We start from the raw sequence: 23546 nt of genomic DNA, 5'->3' as shown, positions 1-23546 counted from the left end.
AGAGAATTTAGACATCAGTGGCAGCCCAGAGTCTAGAACCAGTACTACTTCCCAGGTAAAAATCCTAATGGAAAAATTGAACGTTTCTGCTGCTTCTGTAGCTTAAGAAAGGAGAATGATTTCATTAAACTCACTAAATGTTCATTTGGCACAAGCAAATCTACTGGTTCATCGTATGAAATACTTCTTGGTTTTCTGACACATTCTTCTGATCCAAAAGAACCTGTTCACTATTCAATGCATGGAAATTTATTTGCACAAGTCTAAAGGTTTGACTCAAGCTAGACATGGCAAGAACTCACCTGATACCCACTGATGGAGGATTTTTCCATGTACTACTCAGCAGAGCAGCTGAACGAATATGATATTGACCTAAAGGGAAGGCTTGTTGGCTGTTGTGGTAGAGACTACATTTGCTCTTGAAAAACTCCAATCCAGAGATTGCAGAGACCCTATGAATGAAAATGTTACAGCAGTAGGATCATGAGATTATATGGAAAATAGACCATAGGAAATAACAGTTTTAACCTAAAATTACTACTGCAGTTCTTATTTTATAAGTGCAGAAATGTTATAGTAGATACACATTTGCTTTTTAAAAGCTTTTCTCTTTCTAATAATATATAAGAAATAACTGTTGGAAATAATCAGAATTTTCCATTTAATTCTTTTGTGTTACATCACCTCTTACTTGGTTTCTCTCCTGACTTTTAAGTTTTCATTCTGTAACTGAACACTGTAGACTTGTGACTATTTTTTCGTTTTTGTTTTTTAATTTTTTTTTAACCCAGGCACAAAAAGGGTATTATTATCATTACATCATGCTTTGCTTGTACTGAAGTGAAACACACACAGAAAAATGATCCCTACATGGTTTAATTAAGGGGAAAGTGAATTATGTAGTATTTTACCATTCTCATTTCTTATTCATGTAGAACAGCAGGATAGCAGCATAATGTTGCAATAGCACAATATTTTCTGGTTGTTTCTGGGCTGTCTGCATTGCATCCATGTCAGCCATTAAAACCTATGCATGACAACAGGGTTTGCATGAGCAAATGCATGTAGCTAAAAACAAGCCATTATTTCCATTTCATTCACTATCTTTCACTAAATGCAGACAGTAGCATAATGCTAAGTTGATGTGTTAATGCTGTGTGTGAAAAAGAATGTACAGTTGTTGGGAATCAGTATTTTCACAGTGTTGAGTAAATTGCTTTATAATAGACATTTAACCAGCTGTGGTTAAGGCAGGTTACTGGAGGTGGAAAATAAGAAGCAGGCAATATTCTTACTTTATTTCAATGGAAGGGAGGGGGTGAAAACTAATGGTAAGTTATTTCTTTAACTTATTTTTTAAAACTAATATATATGAGTTTTAAAATAAACGTATGTCCATATTAAATTGTATTTTGTACATCTAGGTATAAAACCATGGACTTCTTATTTTACCTACATTGCTAGAGTAGTTGAAATATTAATTTTAAATATAAGGGGAAAAAAACCTGTGCCAGATAAGAGGACCTCTCATAATAATATGGAATACTGATGTGGAATAATTATAATCTGTTTGAATCTATTATTTTGTTTTAGCTTTTTTTCTTTTAGGCATTTTCAATTTAGGAAAAAAGTAGTAAATTTGTTAAGCCAGTGGTTACAGTGCTTCTTGGTGTATTGAGTTATTATTTATGAACATTTATCAGGTGTCGCTAGTGGTAAAGGAACCGGCCACCAATTCAGGAGACATAAGAGATGCAGGTTCGATCCCTGGATCAGGAAGATTCTCTGGAGGAGGGCATGGCAATCCACTCCGGTATTCTTGCCTAGAGAACCCCATGTGTTGACCCCATGTGTGTCCATAGGGTCACAGAGTCAGACACAATTGAAGCTACTTCATGCATGCACAAGCACCAAGTTAGACTGTGTAATACAAAAAAGTGGAAGCCACAGTCTCAGCCCTTAAGGTGCTGGTGATCAGCACGTATATAATATATGCAATAATTGTAGTTTATGTACTGTATGTAGGTATTATATGCACCAAAGCTATTTGGAATCCAAGGATAGGAAGAATTGCATCTAACCAAGACCTCTGGGAAAGATTTTTATGAAAAAGGGAAAACTTTGTCATAATGGGTAAGATGTAGAACGGTGGAAATAGTTGGGCTGAGCTTTGCCAAAGAAAGGAATTATAAAGGACCCCACTCCAGTACTCTTGCCTGGAAAATCCCATGGATGGAGGAGCCTAGTGGGCTGCCGTCTGTGGGGTCACACAGAGTCGGACACGACTGAGCGACTTCCCTTTCACTTTTCACTTTCATGCATTGGAGAAGGAAATGGCAACCCACTCCAGTGTTCTTGCCTGGAGAATCCCAGGGACAGAGGAGCCTAGTGGGCTGCCGTCTGTGGGGTCGCACAGAGTCGGACACGACTGAAGCGACTTAGCAGCAGCAGCAGCAAATGAAGAAAGCCCCCTCCATCCCTTTTGTATTCTTTCTTTCACAGGAGAATGCTATAAAATAGGAGGAGTTGCCCGGTCTACGCACTGCAAATCGTGTGAATAGCCTTATTTCCCTCGTTTTATCACCAAATGATCATCTTTTCTTTCAGGCTACAGTTGCAGCTTTTGCAGCTAGTGAAGGCCATTCCCACCCTCGGGTAGTCGAACTGCCAAAGACAGATGAAGGCCTTGGTTTTAACGTGATGGGAGGAAAGGAGCAAAATTCTCCCATTTATATCTCTCGCATCATTCCTGGAGGGGTGGCTGAAAGACACGGAGGCCTCAAGAGAGGAGACCAGCTGCTATCAGTGAATGGAGTGGTATGTTCATAACATAATCAGAGGTTTTTCACTCTGAGTACATCCTCCCCTCCCCCATCGCTGTTATTGAATCAGTGTTGAAATCCTAGAGCAAATCTTTATATTGTGTCCAAACAACTTCCTAAGCATTGATGGATATCAAACCTACAAAAGAGATAATTTTATAGCTTTGATTTATCATTTTGTCTTGTTCAGGGATAATAAAGAGGACCTCCTGGGAAAATCATCCCAAGATATTATTCCAGCTAGTAGAATTTTCCCCACATAATACTCTAATTGAATTAATACTTAAAAGAACATAATTTCAAGTTACTTTTATTCAAAGTTTGTTGTTATTCAGTCACTGAGTTGTGTCTGACTCTTTTGCAACTCCATGGACTGCAGCATACCAGACTCTCCTATCCTTCATCAGAGATACGAATGAATTTCCTCAAATTCATCTTTAATCTCAGAGTTTGCTCAAATTCATGTCCATTGAGTTATTCAAAGTTACTGTAGGCAAATATACACATTTAAAAAATAAAGCTAGAACTTTTACCCTATTTATTTTTCATTTTAATTATAGAAGAAGGATGCCTTTAATATGTATAATAATAACACACATGGAAAAGGCTAATGCACAGGTAATTCTTTAAGCCAAGTAAACAGCTACAGTAAAATAAAAATATATTAGCCCCTTTCCTGAAAAAAAAAGGGGGGGGAGTATCTATTCATTATATTTATCTTAGTTTTCACATGAAGTGAAAAGTATGAACATATATTTTTTCACAGTCTCAAATTCTTTGGATGCCATTACCTTTACATGTAATAATGAGTTGTTAATGAAATGGCTTCATGTGAAATGCATAATTCTTCCCTTCTACTTAAATCAAAAATAATAACCCAAAAGCAAAAATTTCAGAAGTATGAATAGAAACATATCAAAGCTTACTTTTCTTTTCACCTTGGATCTGTCTTCTAAGAACTTAAGGTTTAAAAAAATAAATTAGATTTGTGTTCTTTGTGGTATAGTGATTTCTGCTAAGGACATAATATCCAAAATAAATGCATTTGAAATGTGATATTTTGTTTATAGCCATGGAATAAATTCTTCCGTATTTATATCTTGCATTTTTTTGGCGTGACTAGTAGTTTTATAGAACCCCAAATTATTCAACTCTGCAGATCTCTCATGTACATCAAAATCACCAATCCATGAATATTTTATATCCCTTCAGCATTCCAATTCTAAAATTACCATTTCATTTACTTTTTTCTATGCAACAATGCTTTAAAATGAGCTTTTTTATTGACCTTTAGATAACTAGGACTTTTTCAAAGCATGTTTCAACTGATAATTTCATAGTTAAGTTTTCTAGGGGAGGACTCTAAAGCTAGGTCATGCAATTATGTCACAAAGTAATCTGTGCCTCACTGTGTGAATTTATGATTTCTCTGAACGTATTGGGTAGATCAAAGGAAGATATTTTTTTTTAAATATATAAAAAATATATATAAAAAATATTTTTAAAAGATATATATTTTTAAAAGAACCAAAAATATATTCATAGTAAGTATATTTATGTAAAGCTACAGAAAGTTTATATTAAATCAATATTTAGTTGACTTCATTTAAGCTATCTGTCAAAAGGGCAAAAGAACCTTTGTTTAACCCATAAGTTTGTAGGGAACAGAGCTGTTGGCATTTAATAATCACTCCGCTATTCCTTGCAATGATCTGGGACTTTATCTGGCAGATTGCAGGCGCAATGGAATCAGACACATCAGACTCTACCACTCAATATCCATGGATTTGATAGATTGTTGTTGTTGTTCAGTCACCCAATCATGTCCAACTCTTTGCGACCCCATGGACTGCACCATGCCAGGCCTCCCTGGCCCTCACCATCTCCCAGAGTTTGCCCAGGTTCATGTCCATTGCATTGGTGATGCCATCCAGTCATCTCTTTCTCTGACATCCTCTTCTGCTTTCAGTCTTTCCCAGCATCAGGGACTTTTCCAGTGAGTTGGCTGTTTGCATCAGGTAACCAAAATACTGGAGCTTCAACTTCAGCATCAGTCCTTCCAATGAATATTCAGAGTTGATTTCCCTTGCTGTCCAAGGAACCCTCACGAGCCTTCCTAGTTTGAAATCATCAATTCTATGGCACTCTGCCTTCTTTACAGTCCAGCTCTCACAACCTTACATTACTACTGGGAAGACCATAGCCTTGACTATACAGAGCACACTGTCTAAGTTTGTCGTAGCTTTCCTGCTGAGAAGCGGTCGTTTTCTAATTTCATAGCTGCAGTCACCATCTGCAGTGATTTTAGAGCCCCCAGATAGGAAATCTGTCCTACTTCTACCTTTTCCCCTTCTATTTGCCATGAAGTAATGGGGCCAGATGCCATGATCTTAGTTTTTCTAATATTTAGTTTTAAGCCAGCCCTTTCACTCTCCTCCTTCACCCTCATCAAGAGGCTCTTTAGTTCCTCTTCGCTTTATGCCATTAGAGTGCTATGATCTGCATATCTAAGGTTGTTGATGTTTCTCCTGCCTATCTTGATTCCAGCTTGTGACTCATCCAGGCTAGCATTTCTCATGACTTCGCTCAGTCGTGCCCAACTCTTTACAAGCCCATGGACTGTAGCCCGCCAGGCTCCTATGTTCATGGAATTCTCCAGTCAAGAATAGTGGAGTGGATTGCCATTCCCTTCTCCAGGGGATATTCCCGACCCAGGGATTGAACCCAGGTATCCTATATTGCAGTCTGAGCCACCAGGGAAGCTCAGTGTGTAGGTTAAATAAACGGTGACAGCAGGCAGGCCTGCTGTGCTCCTTTCTCAGTCCTGAGCCAATCAGTTGTTCCATACAGAGTTCTAACTGTTGCTTCTTAACTCACATACAGGTTTCTCAGGGGACAGGTAAGATGGTCTGGTATTCCCATCTCTTTAAGAGCTTTCTGCAGTTTGTTATGATCCACAGTCAAAGGCTTCAGCATAGTCGATGAAACAGAGGTAGATGTTTTTCTGGAATTCCCTTGGTTTTTCTATGATCCAACAAATGTTGGCAATTTGATCTCTGGTTCTTCTGCCTTTTCGAAACCCAGCTTGGGTATCTGGAAGTTCTTGGTTCATGTAATGCTGAAACCTAGCACACAAGATTTTAAGCATGACCTTACTAGCATGGGAGGTGAGTGCAATTGTCCGATGGTTAAAACATTCAAGTACGAAGATTGACCTCTTCCAGTCAGTAGAAAAGGATTTAGTTAATGGATTAATAACCCCTAAACTGAATTTCCTAATCTGAATAAGGCGAGCAGGGACTAATTTTAAGAGGTTGAATGAAAATTAAAATGAGGCAAAATGTCTGTTGAGAACTATCCTATGATAATTTGGTCACACACAAATTAAGTGTGTAAGTGTGGTTAGTGAAGAAACTTGAAGAGAGTTAGCAGTCCCCCTATGATATTGCTAATGCTAGTTATGTAACTTTTAAAGCAAAGTCTGATGTCCATAAAAGCATATTTTAGCAAACATTTATTAGCAAAAAGGCATTAATAGACTCATACAACCTCTTCGGTTAAGTTTGATAACATCCTAGTTTGGTCCATTCAGATGTTCCAAACCCTGAAACCTTGAAACCTTGAAAAAAGGGTTTATTTGAGGCAGATGAAACAACATGCCAGAGCCAAGATTTTTGTTATAGTCAGCATCAGAAATTCTATTAAACTGGCAGTTGGAAATAAGAAGCTTTAGTGATCAAACTTACACCACTAATCTTTTGGTGCAAGCTGTGAGCCTCCTTAAGATTTTTGCAACCTGGTCATGCAAAGGTGGGAAATATCTCCAGAATCTTTAGTATTCCACTTATATTTAAAACCTTTAATTTTGTTGATTAAGTTCCATTTATCATGCTAATTCATAAGTCACTAATTTTGCCAGTAAGAATCCATTTCTGACAAACTGTTGCTAATAAACAAAACATCCTTAAGATGGGTATAACAGAAGCTTTTGTAGTGGGACCAGCCTCTGGAGTACCTCTCTGATGTACTGTTTGCTGACCACCTAGACTGATTTAGGCTTCTCAGTGTGTAATGTAAAATATTGCATATCTATAAAATCAAACTATGCATTATAAACTACCTATTTTAAAGTACCTAAAGGTAAGTTATATACATTTTAACAGCACCTAGTATTTATCAGGTATTCATCGAAAGGGAGTTTTCATTCTGTAAGTGAGAAATTTCATGACCCAGTGGGTTTCCAATTGTCAGCCAAAGTAGTTAATCCAATGCAATAACCCTGGGCTGCTAACACTGAATCCACAAGTCTTCTCAATATAAATAATTCCAGGCAGATAGCAGTATTTAATGGGGAAAAAAAAAAATTGTTCTGTAATGGAAGGACCACAAAAAAGAAAATGTTAGCAAATGATCAATTTACACTTTAAAATAAAGTACCATTTGGGAAAATTAATATGGGATATTTTTAGAACATACCATCCTAAACTGAGAACAAATTCTGTAAGAGTGATTTGAATAGATGAAGCAAACCTTACTACTTCAGTACAAGTCTTCTGGAGAAAATTTCCTACTGTCCTACTTAAAAAGTAAGGAAATTGCTGCATGGACCTTTTAACATCTGAAAAGACACCTGAAAAGATGTATTAATTATGTATGTTTGTATTTATGCTCTACCTGTATTTAGGAAGGATATATCATGATTATCTGGGCTTCTGTGGTGGCTCAGATGGTAAGGATCCACCTGAAGTGCAGGAGACCTGGGTTTGATCTGGATACCCACTCCACTGTTCTTACCTAGAGAATTCCATAGACAGAGGAGGCTACAGTCCAAGGAGTTGCAAGAGTTGGACATGACTGAACAACTACTTTTTTTTATCATGATATCAGTAATCCAAGTCTATGCCCCAAGCAGTAACGCTGAAGAAGCTGAAGTTGAACGGTTCTATGAAGACCTACAAGACCTTTTAGAACTAACACCCAAAAAAGATGTCCTTTTCATTATAGGGGACTGGAATGCAAAAGTAGGAAGTCAAGAAACACCTGGGGTAACAGGCAAATTTGGCCTTGGAATACAGAATGAAGCAGGGCAAAGACTAATAGAGTTTTGCCAAGAAAATGCACTGGTCATAGCAAACACCCTCTTCCAACAACTCAAGAGAAGACTCTACACATGGACATCACCAGATGGTCAACACCGAAATCAGATTGATTATATTCTTTGCAGCCAAAGATGGAGAAGCTCTATACAGTCAACCAAAACAAGACCAGGAGCTGACTGTGGCTCAGATCATGAACTCCTTATTGCCAAATTCAGACTTAAATTGAAGAAAGTAGGGAAACCACTAGACCATTCAGGTATGACCTAAATCAAATCCCTTATGATTATACAGTGGAAGTGAGAAATAGATTTAAGGGCCTAGATTTGATAGATAGAGTGCCTGATGAACTATGGAATGAGGTTCGTGAAGTTGTACAGGAGACAGGGATCAAGACCATTCCCATGGAAAAGAAATGCAAAAAAGCAAAATGGCTGTCTGGGGAGGCCTCACAAATAGCTGTGAAATGAAGAGAAGCAAAAAGCAAAGGAGAAAAGGAAAGATATAAGCATCTGAATGCAGAGTTCCAAAGAGTAGCAAGAAGAGATAAGAAAGCCTTCCTCAGTGATCAGTGCAAAGAAATAGAGGAAAACATCAAAATGGGAAAGACTAGAGATCTCTTCAAGAAAATTAGAGATACCAAGGGAACATTTCATGCAAAGATGGGCTCAATAAAGGACAGAAATGGTATGGACCTAACAGAAGCAGAAGATACTAAGAAGAGATGGCAAGAATACACAGAGAACTGTACAAAAAAGATCTTCATGACCCAGATAATCACGATGGTGTGATCACTGACCTAAAGCCAGACATCCTAGAATGTGATGTCAAGTGGGCCTTAGGAAGCATCACTATGAACAAAGCTAGTGGAGGTGATGGAATTCCAGTGGAGCTATTTCAAATCCTGAAAGATGATGCTGTGAAAGTGCTGCACTCAATATGCCAGCAAATTTGGAAAACGCAGCAGTGGCCACAGGACTGGAAAAGGTCAGTTTTCATTCCAATCCCAAAGAAAGGCAATGCCAAAGAATGCTCAAACTACCGCACAATGGCACTCATCTCACATGCTAGTAAAGTAATGCTCAAAATTCTCCAAGCCAGGCTTCAGCAATACGTGAACCGTGAACTTCCTGATGTTCAAGCTGGTTTTAGAAAAGGCAGAGGAACCAGAAATCAAATTGCCAACATCCCCTGGATCATGGAAAAAGCAAGAGAGTTCCAGAAAAACATCTATTTCTGCCTTATTGACTATGCCAAAGTCTTTGACTGTGTGGATCACAATAAACTGTTCCACAGAATGTTTATTTAAATATTTATTTATTTATTTAAACTGGAACACAGAATGTTCCATTCTGAAAGAGATGGGAATACCAGACCACCTGACCTGCCTCTTCAGAAACCTGTATGCAGGTCAGGAAGCAACAGTTAGAACTGGACATGGAACAACAGACTGGTTCCGAATAGGAAAAGGAGTACGTCAAGGCTGTATATTGTCACCCTGCTTATTTAACTTATATGCAGAGTACATCATGAGAAACGCTGGTCTGGAAGAAACACAAGCTGGAATCAAGATTGCCGGGAGAAATATCAATAACCTCAGATACACAGATGACACCACCCTTATGGCAGAAAGTGAAGAGGAACTCAAAAGCCTCTTGATGAAAGTGAAAATGGAGAGTGAAAAAGTTGGCTTAAAGCTCAACATTCAGAAAACTAAGATCATGGCATCTGGTCCCATCACTTCCTGGGAAATAGATGGGGAAACAGTGGAAACAGTGTCAGACTTTATTTTTCTGGGCTCCAAAATCACTGCAGATGGTGACTACAGCCATGAAATTAAAAGACGCTTACTCCTTGGAAGGAAAGTTATGACCAACCTAGATAGCTTATTCAAAAGCAGAGACATTACTTTGCCAACAAAGGTCTGTCTAGTCAAGGCTATGGTTTTTCCTGTGGTCATGTATGGATGTGAGAGTTGGACTGTGAAGAAGGCTGAGTGCCAAAGAATTGATGCTTTTGAAGTGTGGTGTTGGAGAAGACTCTTGAAAGTCCCTTGGACTGCAAGGAGATCCAACCAGTCCATTCTGAAGGAGATCAGCCCTGGGATGTCTTTGGAAGGAATGATGCTGAAGTTGAAACTCAAGTACTTTGGCCACCTCATGTGAAGAGTTGACTCATTGGAAAAGACTCTGATGCTGGGAGGGATTGGGGGCAGGAGTAGAAGGGGACGACAGAGGATGAGATGGCTGGATGGCATCACTGACTCGATGGACGTGAGTCTGAGTGAACTCCAGGAGTTGGTGATGGACAGGGAGGCCTGGCGTGCTGCGATTCATGGGGTCGCAAAGAGTTGGATACGACTGAGCTACTGAACTGAACTAAACTGATCTGATAAAAAGTAAATGTGTTAATGAAGAATTATTAACATGGCATGTTAGGGAAAAAATCAATAAATAGAAATTTTTAAAAAATACAGCAATAGAGCAAGTAATATTTTTTTCTCTTAGTGTCTTAGAAATCAAAACAGAAGGAGACTCATACCAGCTTAGCCATCATTGGTAGAGACTTTTTTTCTGTCCCTGAGCTCCAGAGAAACTTCCCCTGGGATTTTTACAAATGAGATATTGAATTACCTAATACAATTTTATGGAAAATGCAGAGGCCTTTTGCGCAGGGCTACTTCTTAGGTCAACCCTCAATAAAAACTTAGAACTGAATGTTCAATTAAATTTAAAGTTAACAGGAAGTCAAAATGTTACAGTTAGAATTTATAGCTTTCTAATGATCTCCTTTTCACTCTTTTATACCCAAGTGTTTCATCAGCAATTTCAAGAAGGAACTAAAGGGCCATATATAACGGTTGCAGCCAGCAGGAACAGTAAATACATTTATTGATTGGGTCTGGATATATATGTATTTTTTTAATGCCAATGGAATGGTACAATAAGCTAAATTTAATAAGAATCTATGTGAAGTTCTGCCCATTTGCCAAACATTCTACCTTTGTGCAGAATCAGGAAGTGTGTTAGTAGTTCTGTTGTGTACAACTCTTTCCCATGGACTGTAGCCCACTAGGCTTCTGTGTCCATGGAATTCTCCAGGCAAGAATACTGGAGTGGGTAGCCATTTCCAGGGGCTCTTCCCAACCCAGGGACTGAAGCCGGGTCTCCTGCACTGCAGGCAGACTCTTTACAGTCTGAGTCACCAGGGAATCAGGCAGGGAAAACCAAAATTAGGCAGAATCAGGAAGGAATGGTTAAATATCAAAACCTGAAGGAAAAAAACAAAAAACCTGAAGCAAAAACTAGTCTAGGGGGTTTCAATTGATTTCAAGAGAAATCTGAAGCAAGTTAAAGGAAAAAAAAATATGTGATTATAGTGGCCATTAATACAAATATGTATGAACATGGAAGGAAGAAGAGATGGGTTCAGCTCTGAACGTGCTGTTTGGCTCACACCCCACTGTGCTCTGATCCTGATTCCATCTTTGCAAAGAACAGTGAGCTCGTCCCGAGTCAAGCAGTCTTGTACAGGAAGAAGGACTTGACTTGTTTGGGACAGAGAAGAGACTCAGGGGAGCGATGGCTGCCTTCACGTGTCCTCCATCGTGCGAGGCACCAGGTGGCAGAGCCAAGGCCAGTGGGGCAAAGCCACAGGGAAGGCAGATTTTAGGAAGGGCTTCTTGTGAGAAAGAGCCGTTAGACACATAGGGAAGGACGGAATCATAAGTCATAATGTGCCCATCATTTGAAGTTTTAATCAAAGATTAGAGGACCAACTGGCAAGAATATTTCAAATTATGAGTACAATATAGAGGGCTATAAGAGTTGACCCAAGGTCCCTTCTAACTGTGACTCTGTGTTTCCAGATGGTATTTTGCTGAGGCTCCTGTATACCCCTCCACACACGCAAACACACACACTCTCCTTATACACCTAAGGAGGCTCTCTGTGTACCTTCCTAATGAGAATTTTTTCTTAAACAGAAGTATTAGACATGGGCTACAATATAATTGTTTTTTAATTTAGTACTTTACAGTTTATGAACAGTATTTACCTAAAATTCTCTCATCTGTTCCTCAAAAAAGTCTTATGAATGGATAGGGCCAGAGTTTGTTTTCTCTCTTTCTCTTTTACATGTATACACATGCACGCACACACACAGATACACACAGAGAAATGGATACACCTTTGCACACCAAAGCCCACACCAAATACATACATAAACAGTGAATTTCAGCCTTTATTATGACCATAACTGATGCTTACTAAGTGTAATACTTGGTTACTGAAAAAGCAAATCCCAGTGAAATCTGAGTGAGCTCCAGGACTGTGCCCTGATTTTAATACTATACAGCTGTTGTTTTTTTTTTTTTTAAACTTTACAGTATTGTATTGGTTTTGCCAAATATTGAAATGAATCTGCCACAGGTATACAGTTGCTTTTTACAAGATGTTTGTATTGAGGAAAGCAGGGTCTCCTTGTACATTTCTTTTCAACTTCCTCTGACCTAATAATTATTTCCTAGTAATATTTTAAAAGGGAGAAAGTCCAAAAGAATCAGTATGATAGCCTCCCATACTGACGGGAGAGAAGGCAGGTGGGGAACAGGGAGGCTCAGGAGAGAAAGATAAAATAAAAGCACAAGAAATTTAAAACTATGTCATAGTGAAAAAGAGACCTTCATTAGCTCCTGAAATCCAGGCATTGTTTTTGAGCATCATTGGTGGGGAAATTGCAGTTAAATTTGCCCAGCTCTGTAGTTAATCCTAAATAAAGCTGTCGATACAGTGTATGAACAGTGCTAATTGATTTTTAAGCATAACAAATGAATGAGTAAAAGTTGAGGGATGGAACAGAATAAATTGTTTTCCTGGAACCTGGCTTTTCTCCCATTTTATAAGTACTTCTGCCAAGTTAAGGGTGAGTACTCATAGCCCAAATTATTTATGCAGAAAGGCTGTCAGATGTGGAATGAGGATGAAACAAAAATTAGAACTCTCTAGATTTGAGCTTTGTGAAACTACAGAGTCCAGATGGGAAATCTATGTTAAATCTTATTTATCTATTATCTGAACAAAGAGAAAAGACAAAGATGTTTTTAAATTACTCTGAAATACACTATAAGATTTCTGTGAAAATTTAAGTGCTACATTAAAACGCATACCCCACTGACAGGGATGATTTTGTTCACTGCCTTCTCTGCAGTCTTAGTGCAGCACGTGGGTGTGCTCAGTCGTGTCTGACTCTTTGCTACCCCACGGACCATAGTCTGCCACGCTCCTCTGTCCATGGGATTCTCCAGGCAAGAATACTGGAGTGGGTTGCCACTTCCTTCTCCAGATCTTCCTGACCCCGGGATCGAATTCGCATCTCCTTTTGGCAGGCATCTTCTTCACCACTGAGCCGTCAGAGAAGCCCGCTTAGAACAGCAGCTATCTACATAGTCAAAGCTCCATATGTATTTACCTCCAGGCAACGTTCTAAGCACTTTACATATTGAATTAATTGTTTCCTTATAATGCCCTTTTGTGGTAAGTGTTCTTATTGTCACTCTCCTGAATGAGGGAACTGAGGAAGAGAGAGATCAAGTGACCTGCCCAAGGTCATACAGCCAGCTGAATGGCAGAGCTGGAGAGTCTAATCTGGGCAGTCTGGCTTTAGTCATCCTAATTTAAGGGTCAATCTCTTAGTCCTTTAAAGACTAGTGTTTTCCTGTATGGGTATAGAAAAGATTAAGGTTTTTTCACTTTTATAGGTTTGTATAAGCAGTTTTGGTTGGGGTGAGTATTGTTTTTCTGTTTCTTATAAAGGGCTTTGACTTTTAAAAAGTGGAAAACCGTTCCTAAAAACAGTAGCATTTTGGAAAAGGAGACATTTACCTTAGTATTTCTGAGGTATGCCTGTGTACATATAAATGTATATGAAACTGTTGACATAGCCACCACTTATCCCAGCATAAAGGAAATTCTCCCAGAGATTCAGTTCAGTTTCATGCTGGTCATAGTAATGAGATTTTTGCTCCATGTGTGTATTAGTTTCTTATGGCTGCTGTAACAAATTACCATATACTTGATGGTTTAATGAATAGAATTTATTCTCTCATAGTTCTGGAGACTGGAAGTTAGAAGTCAGCCAGGGCTGTACTCCCTCCAGAGGCTCTGGTAGACAGTTCTCTTCTTGTAGCTTCTGTGTGGAATCTTCCCTGGCTTACCAGGTGGTGCTAGTGGTAAAGAACCCACCTGCCAGAGCAGGAGACATAAGAGATGTGGGTTCAGTCCCTGGGTTGGGAAGACCTCCTGGACTAGGGCCAGGTAACCCACTCCATTTTTCTTGCCTGGAGAATCCCATCGACAGAGGGGCTACAGTCCATAGGGTTGCAAAGAGTCCATCAGGACTGAAGTGTCTTAGCATTTAAATAAGGTGGGATAATCTCCTTATCTCAAGATCAAGATTCTTAAGTTAATCACATTTGCAAAGTCTCTTTTCCATACAAGGCAATGTTTACAAGTTCCAGTGAAGAAGACTTGGTCATGGAAAACCGTTATTCTAAATTCAGAGGACTTGTGAGTTTCCAGGACAGTCGAAAGGGATCAGTTGTCCACAGCCCATGAGCACACTGGTTTTTCTACCCTCGGGATAGTATGTGCTGAGTATTTTCCACTCTACTCCTGGTTCTGACAATGCAACTTCCTTTTCCCCCCTCCCACTTTGAGTACTTTTCTGCTTTTACTTCTGCCTGTCGAGTCAGTGAAGCTCGTCCTCCTTCTCTTCCTCCTTACCCCAACCCCAGCCTTCACCTAGCCTTTAGATAATGGGGGGAAAATGCAACCCTCTCCTTCTGCCTCAGCTAGGTTTGAGTTCTGTTTGTTCCTAGGTGTGGGCTGACAGAAGCAAAAGGGGCAGGGAAGTACATAAAAAACCCACAGATTTATACTTCATAGTATAACACTGCCTCATAATTAAATACTGTAAGAAGGGTTAAAGGGGGAAAAGGAGAAGAAAACAAGGTGCCACGTAAAAGAATAAGAGCAGCTCCTTTTGATAGTGTTAGGAATGGCTTCTTTTAGAGGAGACATTTAAGCTGAGACTAAAGGCAGGGACGGGGCTTGTAGGTGGCTCGGGTAAAGAATCTGCTTGCCAATTCAGGAGATGCAGGTTTGATCCCTGGGTTGAGAAAGACCCCCTGGAGGAGGAAATGGCAACCCACTCCAATATTCTTGCCTGGGAAATCCCATGGACAGACGATTCTGGTGGGCTATAGTCCATGGGGTTGCAAAGAGTTGGGCACGACTTAGTGCCTAAAAACAAAAGGGCAAGGAAGAGTCAGTCATCATCATAAGAGCTGGTGTGAAGTTACGGGTAAGAAAGCCCATGACTTTCATGTAGGATTGTTACCAACCAGGATTCTTGGCCTTCCTTACTACAGATTGATAAGAAGCCAGAGAAGAAATCCAGGAAAGCCTTCACTGGGGCCTTCGCTGCAGCAGGGGGGTGGTGGGTGTGAAAACAAGTAACAGGTTCCCTCGCTCACTCCCCCAGGCGGCGGGCTGAAGCCAGCTCCTTATATAAGGTGAGGGCAGGGGTCAGGCCAGAGGGGTGGATCAGGGGGTTTGCCCACCTGTTCTTGTGATGTTGAGTGCAGGGTTCATGCTCAGTACCCTGTTTTTAGCTCCCAGCACCTTGTTTTTGCTCCTGGCTCTTCAAAAGTGGCAGTGTGTTTTTGGTCTTTGTATATTTAGTTGTCCATAATCTGCCCCAGTTGTTCACGTACACAGTTATTTTTAGTCCTTTACAGTTTCTTTGTGTTTTGTTGCTGGAGGAGATATTTGTCTATTTGCAAGCACTGAAGCAAGGGGTCCCAGGTCCCAGGTTGTCTCAGCCTTGGCTGAAAGAAGAGCTGGGGGTTGGGTCATGGAGAGACGGACAAAAGGAGCTGAGGAGTGGTGGGAGCCAGACAGGTCGGATTCTTAGAGGTGCTACCAGAAAGGTTACGTTTTATTTTAAGGGCACTAGGAATCTCTGTGTTGTCCATCAATCCTAAAATCTGGTCATGTGCCAAGAGTTTCTGATACATACTGTGGCCGGTCGTGCTGCAGTCCATGGGGTTGCAGAGACATGACTTACAGACTGAGCAACAACAACTATGGCTAGTCACTGCAAAATGAAATGTATTATAGATTTTCTGTTTTAGTATAGTATTATTATTTTTTCTGTATTGAAATTTTCTTTATAAACCCTTAAACCACTTGAATAAGATCTAGTGTCTGATAGCAACTTTACAAGTCATTTTCTTTCTATTTCTACTTTCAATGAAAATTAGAAAGCCTTATTGTCAATTGCTATTTTCAAATTATCAAATGTTGTTACATTTCAAGTTTTTGAAGAGTTTGAGGTTAGTCTAACTATAATATGACTGTTTACAATTTGGGGACTCTATTTCATCATCTGTAGAACAGATAATAATATCTTTCTCTCATGGCTGATCTGAAGGTTATATAAAAGAAAGTATGTGAAAGTATCTGTCACTGTGGCAGATAACTTTTATAAACTCAATAGCTGCTGCTGCTGCTAAGTTGCTTCAGTCGTGTCCAACTCTGTGCCACCCCATAGACGGCAGCCCACCAGGCTCCCCCTTCCCTGGGATTCTCCAGGCAAGAACCCTGGAGTGGGTTGCCATTTCCTTCTCCAATGCATGAAAGTGAAAAGTGAAAGTGAAGGCGCTCAGTCGTGTCCGACTCTAGCAACCCCATGGACTGCAGCCTACCAGGCTCCTCTGTCCATGGGATTTTCTAGGCAAAAGTACTGGAGTGGGGTGCCATTGCCCTCTCCGCAATAGCTGCTAACTATTAGTTATTATTAACTGTTAATGTAAATTTCTTTTCTGTAAGGAGGTAATAGTCTCCTTCCTATCTTACAATTTTGCCTACATGTAGATTTAAACTTTTAGCTCAGACTAAGTGATTTCCTCTACTCTCTGTTTATTTTCAAGAGACAATAAAAGTCTCCCATTAAAGATTTTAATTTCAGAGGCAGTTGGCTCCCACTTGTGTGCTGTTGATTATTGGCAAGTCATTGAAATTTTGGGTGTCCTTACATCTGCAAAACTGATGTAATGACACCTGTTCTAACTACCTTTCCTAATGAATATAAAAGGGAATTGATAAATATAAGCACTGGAAAAAACATATGACTTTCTCTTTCCACAAAAATAAAGCATTATTGCTGTATATTATTATTAAACAGCCTTTTCATAAAATCCCGTCTTTGTATCTTTTGTGGCAGCAGAGTCTTAATTTTCAAAAGCAGAAAATGTAAACAGAGCAAGGACTGTTCTGTTGGCTGAGAAACAGGCAGTTCAGTGTGAAGGAATACAGGGTTTGCCCTCAAGTTTTGTGCTAGGTCACTTTCTGGCATCATTTATTCTTTATGGAACTCACTAAACCCAATTATTTGTAAGGCCTCCCCGGAGATCAGCCCTGGGATTTCTTTGGAAGGAATGATGCTAAAGCTGAAACTCCAGTACTTTGGCCACCTCATGCGAAGAGTTGACTCATTGGAAAAGACTCTGATGCTGGGAGGGATTGGGGCAGGAGGAAAAGGGGACGACAGAGGATGAGATGGCTGGATGGTGTCACGGACTTGATGAACATGAGTCTGAGTGAACTCTGGGAGTTGGTGATGGACAGGGAGGCCTGGCGTGCTGCAATTCATGGGGTCGCAAAGAGTCGGACACGACTGAGTGACTGATCTGATCTGAAACCCAATTATCAGTTATTGTTTTAACCATTATTGGAGAAGCCAATTTCTGTTGCCTAAAAGCTGTTCTTTATGATTCGATTTAAGCCCAACTTGCTTGAGAAGGACCATTCTTCTAACTTAACTAAATATTGGCCTGGAGACTACTAGTACCAGCCTAAAGCAAAGTTGGAAAATTTTTAATAGCCATAGCTCCATAGGTCTACCCAATAAAATTCAAACCAAGTTAATCTCAGAGTTTGTACAGTTTTCTAGAATGGATTTTGATCTTCTCTTGTTCTCGAAGAAACAAGAACTTGGTTCTTAAAGAAACAAGAACTTCCTTCTCTTGTACTCAAAGAGAGATGACACCGATACAGATGGGACTCACGTAGCACTGCATGAGTGATCACACTGCATGTGATCACTGAGAAGTTCACGCCTAAACTTTAAGTCAGATGTTAGTTGCTGAGTCTCAGACATGGGAACCTCAGTGAGAGAGTCTTGGAAGTTGTGGTACCAGAACCACACCTTTCTAAGTTCAGTCATGGGGTGTGGACAGTCTTAATACAGTTGCAAAGTGTGTCATATTGAACCATAAGCCTTCCCTCCTTGGTTTGCTCTCTCTTCTCTCATGGAGGCAGAATCATCTGTTGGTAATTTTATTACTGTTGACTTTACTCTGAAATGTAGATTACATTGTAGCTCTTCAGTAGCATCTAAAGGCTTCTCAGAAATCTTGTTTCTATTCATAGGTGTGCCCGGCATCACCAGCAACTATGCAAATATAAGGTAGCTTAAGATTTAAGAATGTAACTTTGAATATGAAGCAAGGCTTGAGACTTTTACATCCTGGAGTTAGAGTCTGAATATGTTGCAGTTATGTTTTTGATGGAACAGGAATTTAAATCTTTCTTTGATTGGTATACACAAGATCTGATCTCCTAGCATCGGCCTGAGCCTAGTTCATCACCCAGCATCAGCATCTCAACTCAGTTTTTTGTTCTGAGCTCATCACCACTATGCAGCAGTCAGTCCATATTCAGAAATTTAGTAAACTGTGACATTAGAAAACTTGAGGCTTCTAGACCGTCACTGAGCTTCTACCTCTGAAAGCCAATGGAGCATGATGCACTAGTAGACTTGGTTTTGTAAGAGTACGTTTGGCTTCCTTGAAGTAGAAGTAGGAGTGATAAATGTAACTACAGTGAGGACCAAGAAGAGATTATGCACATAACTGGGGATGACCAAGTGGGAGCTGTGGCAGTCCAGAGAGGAAATGCCCCATCACAGTTCCAGCTAGTCATTGTCATTGGACAACATGGACAGGGTTGACTAATAGTTCAGAATTCCTGAAAACAAAAAAACACCTTCTGGCTTTGTAGAAGAGATGATATATAAATAGAATCTTAAAAGGATAAATAGTAGTTTTCATTCCAATCCCAAAGAAAGGCAATGCCAAAGAATGCTCAAACTACCGCACCATTGCGCTCATCTCACATGCTAGTAAAATAATGCTCAAAATTCTCCAAGCCAGGCTTCAGCAATATGTGAACTGTGAACTTCCAGATGTTCAAACTGGTTTTAGAAAAGGCAGAGGAACCAGAGATCAAATTGCCAACATCTGCTGGATCATGGAAAAAGCAAGAGAGTTCCAGAAAAAAACATCTGTTTCTGCTTTCTTGACTATGCCAAAGCCTTTGACTGTGTGGATCACAATAAACTGTGGAAAATCCTGAAAGAGATGGGAATACCAGACCACCTGACCTGCCTCTTCAGAAACCTGTATGCAGGTCAGGAAGCAACACTTAGAACTGCACATGGAACAACAGACTGGTTCTAAATAGGAAAAGGAGTACATCAAGGCTGTATATTGTCGCCCTGCTTATTTAACTTACATGCAGAGTACATCATGAGAAACGCTGGGCTGGAAGTAGCACAAGCTGGAATCAAGATTGCCGGGAGAAATATCAATAATCTCAGATATGCATATGACACCACCCTTATGGCAGAAAGTGAAGAGGAACTCAAAAGCCTCTTGATGAAAGTGAAAGAGGAGAGTGAAAAAGTTGGCTTAAAGCTCAACATTCAGAAAACTAAGATCATGGCATCTGGTCCCATCACTTCCTGGGAAATAGATGGGGAAACAGTGGAAACAGTGTCAGACTTTATTTTTCTGGGCTCCAAAATCACTGCAGATGGTGACTGCAGCCATGAAATTAAAAGACGCTTACTCCTTGGAAGGAAAGTTTTGACCAACCTAGATAGCATATTGAAAAGCAGAGACATTACTTTGCCAACAAAGGTCCATCTAGTCAAGGCTATGGTTTTTCCAGTAGTCATGTATGGATGTGAGAGTTGGACTGGAAGAAAGCTGAGGGCCAAAGAATTGATGCTTTTGAACTGTGGTGTTGGAGAAGACTCTTGAGAGTCCCTTGGACTGCAAGGAGATCCAACCAGTCCATCCTAAAGGAGATCAGTCCTGGGTGTTCATTGGAAGGACTGATAGTAAAACTGAAACTCCAATGCTTTGGCCACCTCATGTGAAGAGTTGACTCATTGGAAAAGACTCTGATGCTGAGAGGGATTGGGGGCAGGAGGAGAAAGGAACGACAGAGGATGAGATGGCTGGGTGGCATCACTGACTCGATGGATGTGAGTCTGAGTGAACTCTGGGAGTTGGTGATGAACAGGGAGGCCTGGCGTGCTGCAATTTATGGGGTCGCAAAGAGTCAGACATGACTGAGCGACTGAACTGAAGTGAACTGATAGAAATGTCAGAGCGAGTAGGATGATGGAGAGTTAATCCAGGAAGAGGAGAAAACATATGTACAAACATATAAGGAACAGCATGATGTTTGCAGTTAAAGAGTAAGGCACAGTGTGGTGGGATTGGTCTTGGAGAGATGGGCCAGGGCTATGTTGTCGTGTGCCCCATAAGCCACAATAAAGAGCCTGGACTTGTCATTTGAAGGTTCTAGAAAATGGCCAGCATCACATGCTTTTATCTGCATTTAGATAATTGTTCTGGCAACTGCCAGCATGTGACTGTGGGAGTGTGTGAAGGAGTGGAGAAAAGCTGGAGGTGAGGAGATCAACTAGAGAACTCCTATGAGATAATGAGATAATGGTACTATAAGCAAGACCTGGTGGTTGACTGGATGTGAGAGATAAAGGAGAGGGAATTACCAAGGAAGTCCCAAGCTTCTGGCATAGATCCTGCCTCCTTCTGGTACAGGAGAAAAGATGTTTCATCCTGAGCTCTCGGTGGCCTCGGATCAGAGGCAGGAACCCACAGGAATCAAGGACAGATGTAAAGAAAACTGCTTTTCCAGGCTAAGAGTACCTTTCCACTTGATGATCTAAAATGTGTTCTGGTGGCTTGGCAATTAAAAAGAAAGATGTTTCAGGTAAGAAAGTGAGAAGCCCAGGACTCAGAAACTGTGGTATCTGTGGGTCATCCATGTGAAAGTGTACAAAATAGAATGAGTCATCTGGTTTTGGAGAAGGATATAGATTTTGGGCCATGGGTAATTTTAAATGCAGTAACTGAGTTCTAGCAAACTGGCAGCATTTTAAAGTAGAAAACTTTATTTTTTAAAATTCTACTCTGTAAAGTTTTCTCTAAATTTGCCTTAATCAGAGTTTCTCAGCCTTTGAACAGTTGAGGTTTTAAACTGGGTAAGTCTTTGTTGGAAAGGCTGTGCTGTCTATTGTTGGATGTTTGGCAGCTCTCTTGGCCACACTCCGCTTTCCAATGGTGACCATTGAAAGAGTCTCAGACATTGCCAGCTCTCCTCAGAGCGGTCAGATCATGCCTAGCTGAGAACCATTTCCTTAAACTAAACTGGTACAATTTCCTGGAGACTGATAAAAACCAAATATTAGCTGCACCATTAAAATCTAAATTGCGTACATTATACACGGTATGGTGTATGCGAATAGAATGGACTTCTCCCAAATCACAGCATGCGGGGGATTCCACAAATGAGGGCAACTCTTGCAGAGACTTTATCCAAGGCTTGTCTCTGAATTGAGGATCTGTGAGGAAGAGCCCTGCAGTTGATCCTAATTACTGTCTATAACAAAGGCAAGGAGATTGACAGCCCACCATTATTGAACCTGTCTCTACAGGCAAACAGTACTTTAAGAATACCATTTTAAAGGCTTCATTCAGACTGCCAAAAAAAGAATTATTAACCACATGCCATGTGCTTGGCACTGGGAAGGGACAGTTTAATAAAACATATAGCATACCTTAAAGGAGCTCACTTTTATTGAATTCTCCTAGAAACCTCAATGTAAATTTTTCATGGAGATGACCATATTACTCGTAATTGGCCTGAGCTGTAGCTTTGGGTGATTTGTAGAAATTCTGTGTCAATATGTCATAAACAGAAATATAAGCCCTCACTACTTTTCTGCTTAAGTCTAGAAGGCACAGTATCTATCTGACTACTCAGTAAAGCCAAAAATGAAGTTTACAGGGAGCCTATGAGCCCTCTGAGTTTTACAATGGATCTGAAATAAGGCAGGCCACAAGGCTAGGAGGGAGACAGCTTCTAGTCCTGAAATTCTCTGTGTTTTGGTGCCGATAATCTGTTTAAATTATTTTACAGCTTATATGAAATGATCACTATTATATTGCTCTTCACTCTTATACAACCTTAGAAACAGTTTTAAATATTACTGACCGGTCTGTAGCAATTCCCAGCTAATTACCACAGGGACCTACTATGCATACTGTTTCACATGGGTCCTCTTTTGTTGGGTGCAACTGGCAGAAGGAATAATGCAAGAACGTTCTGATGCTAGTTATCAGATCTCACATCATTTTATGGTGTCAACATCTATAGGTATTAAAATGTAATTTCCCCCAGTTGCATTGAATATAATTTTGCACATATTTTGAGTGTTCCACAAAGTCACCAATCACTTTAACCTTCTTCACCTCTAATAAACTTATTTAATTTTTACGGAAATCATCAGGGTTTAATTATGTTCAGTTTTTAGTAAGCATGTTCTATTCTGTGAAGAAAACAAGTCAAATATAATCATGAAAATTCCTTTTGACGCACTTTTTATTACTGATACTTATAGGAACATGGGTAACCTACGTTGAGCTTTTAGCTTTACCTTTCTTGGTTGTGTTATTCTTCCTAGATCAAAGCTGGAGCACCTGCTCAGCTATTTACCAAACCCTAAGTCTCAGAGCTACTGAATAGGGCAGTATGTTGACAAAATATACATAAACACCCTGTTTCCGGAGCACATATGTGGCCAAATGAGGTTATACAGCATTGCCTGGACATAGGCAATATTCATCCATTCATTCAAAAAGTATTCATTATCAATTACACTTCAATTAAAATAACCCTCCCAAAAAAAGCCATTGAAAAAAATTTATTAGGCATCTCGGTGTACCAGGCATTACTTGAGGCAATCTGGATTCTTCAGTGAAAAAGAAAAAGAGAGATAAATCCTTTCCTTCTTGGAGTCTACATTTCAGTAGAGCAGAAAGCAATAAACATGTAAATAATAAGTGTGTGTATAATATATATATAGTATGTGTATATATATATATATAATGCTCGATGGTGGCAAGTACTAAGGAAAAAGAGAAATCAGCACATATGAAGGAGGGCAAGGAGTGACAGGGTAGAGAGGGGAGGATATGATGCTGGGCAGAGTAGCCTCAGTGAGAAGGAGATATTTGAGAAGAAGAATCAAGATGAAGGAGGGAAGGGAGTCATGTGAGTATCTAGGGAGAAACGTTCCAGGCAGTGGGAGGAATCGGTGCAAAGACACTCAGATGGAAGAGCACTGGCACGTTGGAGAAGCACCAAGGAAGCTAGAGATGAGTTCAGCAGTAGCAGCTCACATTTTTCAT

At 40.0% G+C, this 23546-nt stretch overlaps 1 protein-coding gene across 2 annotated transcripts in view; it reads left to right on the top strand.

Annotated features, from left to right (window-relative positions):
* The window catches only part of LIN7A (lin-7 homolog A, crumbs cell polarity complex component), a 160388-nt gene that overhangs the window by 101704 nt on the left and 35138 nt on the right, over positions 1–23546 (top strand). For both annotated transcript variants that reach the window (XM_019960306.2, XM_070788856.1), the window contains exon 4: positions 2608–2817. In XM_019960306.2, coding sequence (XP_019815865.1) covers positions 2608–2817 — 210 coding nt within the window. The remainder of the gene's footprint in view (positions 1–2607; positions 2818–23546) is intronic.

Source organism: Bos indicus, chromosome 5 (assembly GCF_029378745.1).
Source record: "Bos indicus isolate NIAB-ARS_2022 breed Sahiwal x Tharparkar chromosome 5, NIAB-ARS_B.indTharparkar_mat_pri_1.0, whole genome shotgun sequence".
Classification (NCBI taxonomy): Eukaryota; Metazoa; Chordata; class Mammalia; order Artiodactyla; family Bovidae; genus Bos; species Bos indicus.
Note: the sequence above shows the minus strand (reverse complement) of the source record. Positions and strands in the feature narration are given on the sequence as shown.